Source organism: Malania oleifera, unplaced genomic scaffold, assembly GCF_029873635.1.
Source record: "Malania oleifera isolate guangnan ecotype guangnan unplaced genomic scaffold, ASM2987363v1 ctg226, whole genome shotgun sequence".
Taxonomy (NCBI): Eukaryota; Viridiplantae; Streptophyta; class Magnoliopsida; order Santalales; family Ximeniaceae; genus Malania; species Malania oleifera.
In genome coordinates this window covers 15,625-25,776 of record NW_026651789.1, presented here as the reverse complement: position 1 = coordinate 25,776, position 10,152 = coordinate 15,625, and the positions used below count along the sequence as shown (strand labels likewise).

General features: G+C 36.1%; 1 protein-coding gene across 1 annotated transcript; it reads left to right on the top strand.

Annotated features, from left to right (window-relative positions):
- Positions 1–583: 583 nt before the first annotated feature.
- LOC131147144 (uncharacterized) lies at positions 584–1,497 on the top strand. Its single transcript, XM_058096933.1, has 2 exons — positions 584–668; positions 775–1,497. Exon 2 carries the CDS (start codon positions 775–777, stop codon positions 1,219–1,221), a length of 447 nt encoding a protein of 148 aa, XP_057952916.1. The 5' UTR covers positions 584–668; the 3' UTR covers positions 1,222–1,497.
- The last annotated feature ends 8,655 nt before the right edge of the window (positions 1,498–10,152 follow it).

The window sequence follows — 10,152 nt, the reverse complement described above, 5'->3', positions numbered from 1 at the left end:
TTTAATCTTGCAAGGAAGATAAATTTTATTAATACATATGAGACAAGATGCAATATGAATAAACATATAAGCAGATAATATTTCCTTACAACTCACATGTCAGGAGGATCTCAAATATCTGGAGCATCTCATCAGTTAACTATTGAAAACTAATTTAACATATCCACAGACTAATTCGATTAATTATTTCCTCAAAGGCAACTTAATTGCCAGAGTCTCAATAGAATATAAGACTTTTAAAAGGAAATTAATGAATTTTGAAAATAATTTTTATTTATTTTTATTTTTTAAAAAAATATAAAAATTCCATTTTATTGCTTATTTTTATATTTATACTTAAAAAAAAAATTTGTTTAGTTCTGCGAAACAGTTTTTATGTTTTATTTCAAGATTTCAAACTAATTATAAAAAAAATAAAATTTAAGTTTTCTACCTTTGGTTCAATCGAGCTAGTTAGGTCAACACATCAAATGCCTTAAAGACCAAAAAATATTGGGAAGAATATGATTAAATAACCCTCAAACGGCATCACAAATTGCACCTAACTCATCTATAAAAGGGAAACAGCCAGACAGGCCAGGGAGGAGCATTGCTTACACAGCAACAGATCCAGAAGGGAATTATAGCAGAGAAGCTAGAGATTTTGTCACTCACCGATCGTAGTGAAGGTATAATAATTAAATAGCTTTATTATCTGATGATCAATTAATCAAGAAGGGTAATTCAACTGTTAATATCATAGTATTGTTTTTAATTTCTATGTGTGTTTTGTAGATGGGAGGGATTTGGTTGTATGAGATTATGAATCTTACCAAGAAGAGCTTGAACTTGGTGAAGTTGAACAATTTTCGACAACTGAAGGAACTTGCGAACACCATTGATGAGAAATGCGGGTATTCGAATGAGGCATGGATCATTGAAATCAATCACATGAGCATGCGCATCAAAGTGTATGATGCATACTGGAAAGTGGGGGTAGAAGTAACTAATGATAAAAATAAAATAGCCGGGCTATGGGACATCCAGACGGATTCCACTCGCATCAATTTCATTGTTGAAGAAGACAAGATTTGGTTTTATCCCACGCTATATCCTCTCAAGTTGGATGGAAAGGAACACAACGCGTGGATCATGGATGTCAATGCAAATGAATGGAAATGGGAGGGTCATGACATTGATGCATCGTTGAAAGCTGCGGAAGTGACGACATCACAAGTCTAAGATTGCATGCTTGTGCGATTTGTGCAATCATAAGACTTTTGTCCTTGAATAGCAAGTACACCTCATCGTTGCGTGCATGCAAATTGTTATATGTATACCAAATTGAAATAAGAATGAGGTTTGTGTGTCATTGATGCCTTTCAATTTTCTAATTAGGGTGTTAGTCTTGGAAATCGAACGCAAGTTTCAGTTTGTTAGTTCGATTTGTTGTTGTTATGGTGTTATAAGGCATTATATATGCCAAAATAATAATAGACCATGTGTCTTGTTTGGTTTGTGTATATAACGACTTTAAATATTTGAGGTTTGAATTTTCTATGATAATTGAGTTTTTTGTTTATGCTGGAGAAAATATAATAAATAAATTTATGGCAGTCGTGATCAAATGAGGGATCTCTACGCTTGCTCTTTTGAAGATAATTTGTTCAATTTAAATAAGTTCTCTTCATTCTCAACAATGCAACAAGTTTATTAGCACCTACACACTGCATTTATTTTTCAAGACACAAATTTTGGTCTAATAAAACAGGTGGATGAAACTATTATTATTATTATTATTATTATTATTATTATTATTAATGTCATTTATAAAAATTCAATCTGAGTCCGAGCCTAAGCTCAAACCAGAACATGCAAATGACCCGAACCGGAGCTAATACTTTTAATCTCAGGCTGAACTTGAACCCAACTTTATGAGTTCAAATCGAACCATGTCCGAGCCTGAGCCGAGCTCTGCCTCTACCAATAAGGCCTAGGCATGTTGAAACTCGGCTTGACTCAGCTCATTTGCAGCTCTAGGGAAATCAGAGAACCTAAGGACCGTATAGATGATATTGACATCTCATACTCTTTTAACTCCCCCAATTTTATATTCTTAATTACTAATAATTACTAATTGCTAGTCTTCCTCATTAACATAATAATAATCAATAATAATAATGACGTTTCTCATTCATATGAAAATAGTGATGATAATAATCCTGAGCCCGATGTTGATTAGAAGCATTGGAGATATTTTGTAAATTTACATAACTTAACGACTCAGAGTAACGTAATGTGTGTTTGTATGTGTATGTGCATAAGATAAGGTAAATAGGAAAATTATAATTATTTGATTCCAAGCATAAAAGCTTATACAGCTAATCGAGAATATTTGAACATTAGAATGTATAATATAGTCATTAAGGCTCTGTTTGGATCTCAACAAATACTAGGAAAAGAAAAGGAAAATAACAAGAAATCGTTATTTTAAATTTTGGTTGTTAAGGAAAATGAGAAAGAAAATAAAAAATGCATCAAATTTATAAAACAAAATTTTAATTTAGCACTTCATTATTTAACTTTTCTTAATTTTTATTCATATTAAAATAATTTTTAATTGTCGATAGTATTAAATAGAGAAGGAAAACAAAAAAGAAATTGAGTTTCTTCCTTATTTTCTTTTCCTTTCCTTTCCCACATAAAATCCTTGATCTAAATGAACCCTAAAATTAAGGGTTCGTTTCGATTAAAGACTTTGTGTGGGAAAAAGGAAAGGAAAGAAAAATACCGAACAAACTCATTTTTCCCTTATATTTTCCTTCTCTTTTTAATACAATTGAAAATGAAAATTTATTTTAATATAACTAAAAATTTAAAAAATAAAATATTAATGATGTGCAAAATAAAATTTTTATTTAAAAAGTTTACATAATTTTTATTTTTTTTCTTATTTTTTTATTAACCAAACATGAAAATAAAGATTTCATTTAAAATCATTTTCATTCCAAACAAATTTTGAAAAACCTCCCAGAATAATATTTTCTTATTTAGAAAAATCCATAGATTCCAAACCCCCAGGAGTGTATTTTGTGTCTTATTTTTGATTTTCCTTTCCGATGATTGCAACAAAGGGTTTGGACTCTTCCGAGTATTGGATTGCCCCGGTTTTGAGGGAATACCTATATAGTATTTTCATTCTTTGGTTTTTGGAAGGGAGTAATCTTTAAAGGCTTATTCGATTTATTTCGGGATAATTTTTTATTAATATGGTACCATTCGTAAGAACGAGCGCGTAGGGTGCTCATACCTTCCCTTACCATAATCGTACTGCTGAGCCCGACTCTAGTATCGCAGATCGATCCTACCCCTAACGGGATAACAATCAAGTGTTCTAACCGCACTTCAAAAGGTTAGTGGCGACTCCATCTCACATTGTTTTTCACAAAAAATCCTTTGTTAAAATCATCCATTCCATCATTTTCCCCCTATTTGCTAGTCGAACCCACATTTCTGGGGTCCGGGACGTCGCGACACTACATATAATTTTAATAGTTTAAATTAAAAAATAGTTGTATTGCACTAAGATTAATTAACTTTTAATCATGAATATTAAAATTAACATCTCAATTATTATAAAATAAAAAAATATATTAATTTGTAATCATTATAAAGAATATTATAAAAGAAAGAGACATAACAACTCCCATTTCTATTTTGTAATCTTGCAAGGAAGATAAATTTTATTAATACATATGAGACAAGATGCAATATGAATAAACATATAAGCAGATAATATTTCCTTACAACTCACATGTCAGGAGGATCTCAAATATTTGGAGCATCTCATCAGTTAACTATTGAAAACTAATTTAACATATCCACAGACTAATTCGATTAATTATTTCCTCAAAGGCAACTTAATTGCCAGAGTCTCAATAGAATATAAGACTTTTAAAAGGAAATTGATGAATTTTGAAAATAATTTTTATTTATTTTTATTTTTTTCAAAAATATAAAAATTCCATTTTATTGCTTATTTTTGATGGGTGGAGAGGAACACTCAGTCACTGGTTGTGACTTTTCTCAGTGAGGATAAATTGCACACAAATATATTTCAATATGAAAAATAATACATAGGAAACAACTCTCACAACACTCACTGGTTTTTCTCTCTCAACACACCACACTATCACAACACATACACACACATATTTATAGCAGATATAAACCAAAATAATCAACAAATGTGGGAATTAAACTTCAACGATTGTGGCTGGTTTGGTGAGGTTGGTGGTCGAATCTTGCTCAACTTCAATGGAGGTAGGCTGCCATTTGATGAAGCTGCTGCAGTCAAATTTTTGCTGCCACCGTCCCACTATTCAAGTTTAATCTTCAACATCCCCCTTTAAACTTGACTCTCCTAACTTTGTCATTTTTAGCATTGTCTTCAGTCTTACAAAAATATCGTGCCTGAGTGGCTTTGTGAAAATATTAGTCATCCGATCATACGTTCTGCAAGATATCAATTCCACTTCTTTCTTCCTGTAACCCTTGGCGACATGTTTTGCTTTGTATCTATGGACTTCTCTTTGAGTGTTCTTCTTAGTCTTGTAGACCCATTTTACACCAATAGTTTTGCGGCTCTTCGGGAGATTTGTCAACTCCCAAGTCTTGTTCTTCTTGATGGATTGAATCTTCTCATCCATCATTTTTCTCCATTTGTTTTCTTCGTTAGCTTTCTCAAAGCTAATTGGGTCGCTAGTTAGCAACAGGCAGTTTAGAGCAACATATTATTCCATTGGTTCTGTATTTTCATACAGATCGACTAGATTTTGAGCTCCTCTAGGTCTCATGTCTGAGATTTCACGCTCTATTTGTGATGGAGCTCCATTCCTCTATGATGAAACTTGTGGAGGTGTCTGCAGCTCGGGAACTTGTGGCTTGATAGCCAATTCTCTTGTCTGTGTAGGTTCTTCTCCTTCAAGTGTCAATTCTGCATTTTTGAAACATTCAGCTTGGTCCCATTTCCAGGATTCATTTTCTTCAAAGATGACATCCCGACTATGAAAGACTTTCTTGTTGATGGGATTGTAGAGTCGATATCCCATGGTGCTATCCCCGTATCCAACAAGGATACACTTCTCTCCTTTATCTTCCAGCTTTGTCCTTCTTGCTTCTGGGATCTTGGCGTAGGCTATGGAGCCAAACACCCTAAGATGACTCACACTGGGCTTGTGAGTACTCCAGGCTTCATATGGTGTTTTTGTATCAAGACTTTTCGTAGGACACCTATTGAGTAGATAGACTGCACATAACACTGCTTCTGCTCAAAAACTCTTGGACACATTCTTATCCTTTAACATGCTTCTGGTTATGTTAAGGATTGTGCGGTTCTTCCTTTCAGCTATACCATTCAACTGGAGAGTGTATGATGGTGTGAACTGTTTCTGAATCCCTTGTTGTCTAAGGAATTCCAGGAAAGCTTCGTCTTTGTACTCTCCTCCTTGATCTGGCCGGAGTGACTTGATGTGGAAGCCACTCTATTTCTCCACAAGAGTTTTGAACTCTTTGAACTTGTTGAACACCTCTGACTTCCTTTTCAGGAAGTAGACCCAGGTCTTCCTGCTGTAGTCATCGATAAAGATGAGGAAGTATCGATTCTGTCCATTCGAAAATGGTCTTAGTGGACCACACACATCTGTGTGTATTAGCTGGAGCGGCATGGTTGATCTCTAGTTGGCTTGCTTTCCAAAGCTGTTTCTGTGTTGCTTGCTCAAAATACAGCTTTCACATATCACATTTGGATGATGGATATTGGGTAAGCCCTTCACCATCTTCTTGCTTCCTAATTGCTTCAAACTTTCAAAGTTTAGATGCCCATACCTTAGATGTCATAGCCAGTCTTTGTCTTTGATGATAGGACTCAAACACATTGGCGTATCATGTTGGATGGCGAGCGGAAACATTCGATTCTTTGCCATTTGAACTCGAGTAACAAGCTTTCCTCGAGCATCTATTATCACCATCTGCTTATCACTGATGCTAATTCGATAGCCTCTCTCCACGAGTTGTCCAAGACTAAGTATATTAGTCTTCATGGCTGGCACATAGTAGACATTGGAGATGTAAGCATGATCTCCACACTCTTGTTTGATAAAAACATCACCTCTCCCTCGGACTGGGATTTTAGAATTATCGTCGAAAAAGATCTCCCCCTGAACTTTCTCATCAAGTTCAAAGAATAAGTTCTTTATGCCAGTCATATGGTTGCTGGCTCCAGAATCAAGGTACCAAACGCTCTGGTCTTAAGGAGTTGCATTGTGTGCCATCAGCATCAACGACTCTCCATCTGCATGTTCAGTTTCGGTAAGGTTAGCCTTCTCGCTAACCTTTTCTTGTTGTCGCCCCTAACATTCATTGCTATAGTGTCCGTACTTGTGACAATTGTAGCATTGAATGTTTCTTTTGTCTACATTCGAGCGATTATTGTATCCTCCTCTTCTTCCTTGCCCTCTGCCTCGTAGGACATAGTTTTGTTGATTGTGTCCTTCTCTAGTGGGACCTCTTCTGCCTCTGCCACCTTCTCTGGAGTTAAAATTTCCAGAATTTCTTCCACGAGATCCTCGGTCTCGTCCTCTTCTTTGTTGTGACGTCCCCCTTTTGTCGTATCTATCTGCAGTGAGGGACAACTTCATTTGGAGAGCTTGCCCCAGTGCTTTATCATCACTTCTTCTATTGACTTTCTGCTCATAGGCTTGGAGTGAGCCCACAAGTTCTTCTACAGACATTGTTTCCAAGTCTTTTGTTTCTTCTAGGGTCACAGCTATATAATCATATTTTGGATCTAAAGATCGCAAAATTTTCTCACAAATTCTCTCGTCATTGAGAGTCTCTCCATTTCTTCTCATTTGATTTGATACTACCATTACTCGTGTATAGTAGTGTGCAATGGATTCAGTAGACTTCATTTTGAGAGATTCGAACTCACCTCACAATGTCTGAAGACGAATCTTTTTTACTTTATCTGGACCTTTGTGTGTTTGATGGAGAGAGTCTCAGACTTCTTTGGATGTCTTGGCGGAGGCAATGATTTCAAACGTGGTCTCATCAAGGCCTTGGTAGATTATGGATTTTGCCTTGCAATCTTTCTTTCGATCGGCTCGCAAGGTTGTTCTTTGAGCATCCGACATATCTGCTTCGACTTCTTTTGATGGGCTTTCTCTATACCCATCTTCAACAATGTCCATGACATCCTGAGCACCTAGAAGGGCTCTTATTTGAATCGACCAGTTGCCATAATTCTCCCGGGTCAATTTTGGAATGACCGATTGGGTAGTACCGTTAGCCATCGAATTTAATATATAAAAACAGAAAGATGAGGGTTGATTTTTGAAAATCTGATGCCACCAATGTGTTCCAAAGGTCGAAAAACCTTAGGAACCGGTTTTGGCTTGCAAAGAACCGGTCTAAAAATCACTGAACCGGCTATAGGAAATTATGGTGAATTTTTAAACTAACCAGTTTAACTTAATGACCGTTTAACGGCGTTAATGATCCCGTTACGCCACGTGGCATTCTCTGCACATGCCGCGTGTCCGCTGCTGGGAGGTGGGTCGAATACGGGTCAAATCTCATATACGGATCCGAATTTCGGGTCGCGGATCTAGGTCGCCAATTGGGTGAAGAAGACGCCTGCGGGCGCGAGAGGCGCATGTCACCATCTGCCGGAGTCTTTGTCGGCACGTGCGGCGCGTGGGAAGGATGCTATCTTCGTGGGATGGGTGTGCGAGTGCGTGCGGAGTCTCTTGGTGTCCGTTTGAAACGTGGTTTTCACCGTTAGAATCGAATCGAGTCGAATTTCAAAATGGTATGCTCAATTTTGAATTTTGAGTAAATTCAAAACTGGGAGAAAATCAGATTTTTTCTTTGTTTGCCTCTATTTTGCAGATTTCAGCGTTCCTAGATGCTCTGATACCACTAATGGGTGGAGAGGAACACTCAGTCACTGGTTGTGACTGAAACTCGGTGAGGATAAATTGCACACAAATATATTTCAATCTGAAAAATAATATAGAAGAAACAACTCTCACAACACTCACTGGTTTTTCTCTCTCAACACACCACACTATCACAACACATAGACACACCTATTTATAGCAGATACAAAACCAAAATAATCAACAAATGTGGGAATTAAACTTCAACGATTGTGGCTGGTTTGGTGAGGTTGGTGGCCGAATCTTGCTCAACTTCAATGGAGATGGGCTGCCAGTTGATGAAGCTGCTGCAGTCAAATTTTTGCTACCACTGTCCCACTGTTCAAATTTAATCTTCAACAATTTTTATATTTATACTTAAAAAAAATTGTTTAGTTCTGCAACACAGTTTTTATGTTTTATTTCAATATTTCAAACTAATTATTAAAAAAAAATATATTGGGAACCAGTTCCTAAATGTGCACATGTATGGTTCCCTCTAATAATATACATAAATTTACATATATATATATATATATATATATATATATATATATATATATTGTCGCAATGTCCCAGAATCGGCCCAGAGAACCAATCTCTGGTTAAAAATGGGTTCAACTTGCGAACTGGGAAAAATGAATGTTTATTTTTAAAATGTGATTTCCTGTGCAAAACATGTGTGAAGGAGTCGCCATTAACCTTTTGAAGTGTGGTTAGAATACTTGATTACTACCCTGTTAGGGGTAGAATCGGTCTGCATCACCAGAATCAGGCTCAGGAGTACGGTTACACAAGGGGAAGGTATTAGCACCCCCTACACGCCCATTCTTATGAACGGTACCAGATTAATCAAAAATTATTCTTGAAATAAACTTGATGAGCCTTTAAAAACTAACCCCTTTCAAAAATCAAAAGAATGAAAATACCTCATAGGTATTCCCTCATAACTAGGGCAATCCAATATCCCGAAGAGTCAATGCCCTTGGTTACAATCATCGGGAAGTAAAATCGAAAATAGTATACAGAATACGCTCTCAGAAGTTTTTAAATCTATAGGTTTTTCTAAGTAGGAAATATACTATTTCGGGAGGTTCTTTTGAAATTTGTTCGGGATTGAAATGATTTTCTATGCCTAAAGATATTTTTGTGATTTTTCCTAAGTGTGAAAATGATTTTTTGTGATTTTTACGATTTTTCTCGAACTTTCAAAATAACACAAATAAGACTAGTTGAAATCAAAATGTGAAAACATTTTTGGGATTTTGGAAATTTCATGATTTTTGTGAATTTTATGGATACAATAATAATATACAAGCGAAATGGAGAAAACCAGGGTGAACTAGTCTGGGAATGGTGAACCGGTCAAACGTTGACCGATTTGGGGGAAAACCAGTTTAAGGTCTTGGTCAAGACCATTGATTTTTCGGGGTTTTTCAATGTTCTTCCGAATACAATAGAATTTTAGACAACAATCATGAAAGTCATAGTTTTAAAGATATGACTTTAGAATGTATTTTTGAAAATTTTGAATGTAAGGAAACAGATCTAACCTTTACCAAACATGTTGGAAACTTTCTTAGATTTTTTTCAAAAATTTTCAAATGTAAAAAAGTTTCAAAGCCTTAAAAATTTTTGAATTTTCTTTGAGAATTTTTCTGAATTTTTGTGTCTTTTGTGAAATTTCTTTTTTCTTTTCATGGGTTAAAAAGAAGCAATTTAAAATTTAAAAAATGAAATAAAATCAAATAAACCAGCAGAGGCCGGTTCGGGTAAGGGGGCGGAGATGTAACATAGGAAGAGAAAGTTCATTAGTTTTACCTATCGTCTTTTTCTCCTCCGGTCTTCCTTTCCTGTCTGTGAATCTGTAGGGGTTAGTCTACAACGTCTTCCCGAGGGTTGTTCTTGAGCTCTGACTCGAGGCACAACAGAGTACCTTCTTCATATGGGGTGACTCAGCACCGGTAGGAAACAGGATCAGTGGACTGCTTGATCTTCTTTTGTTTTCCTCTACTCCAGTCTTCTTTTCCTGTTGGTGAGTCTACTAGGGCCACTCTACAGCGTCTTCCCAAGAGTTGTTCTTGAGCTCTAACTCGAGGCACTACGGAGTGCCTTCTTCAAATGGGGTGACTCAGCACCGGTAGGCAACGGGATCAGTCGACCTTTTGATCTTCACTGATAAAAACTAGTTTCA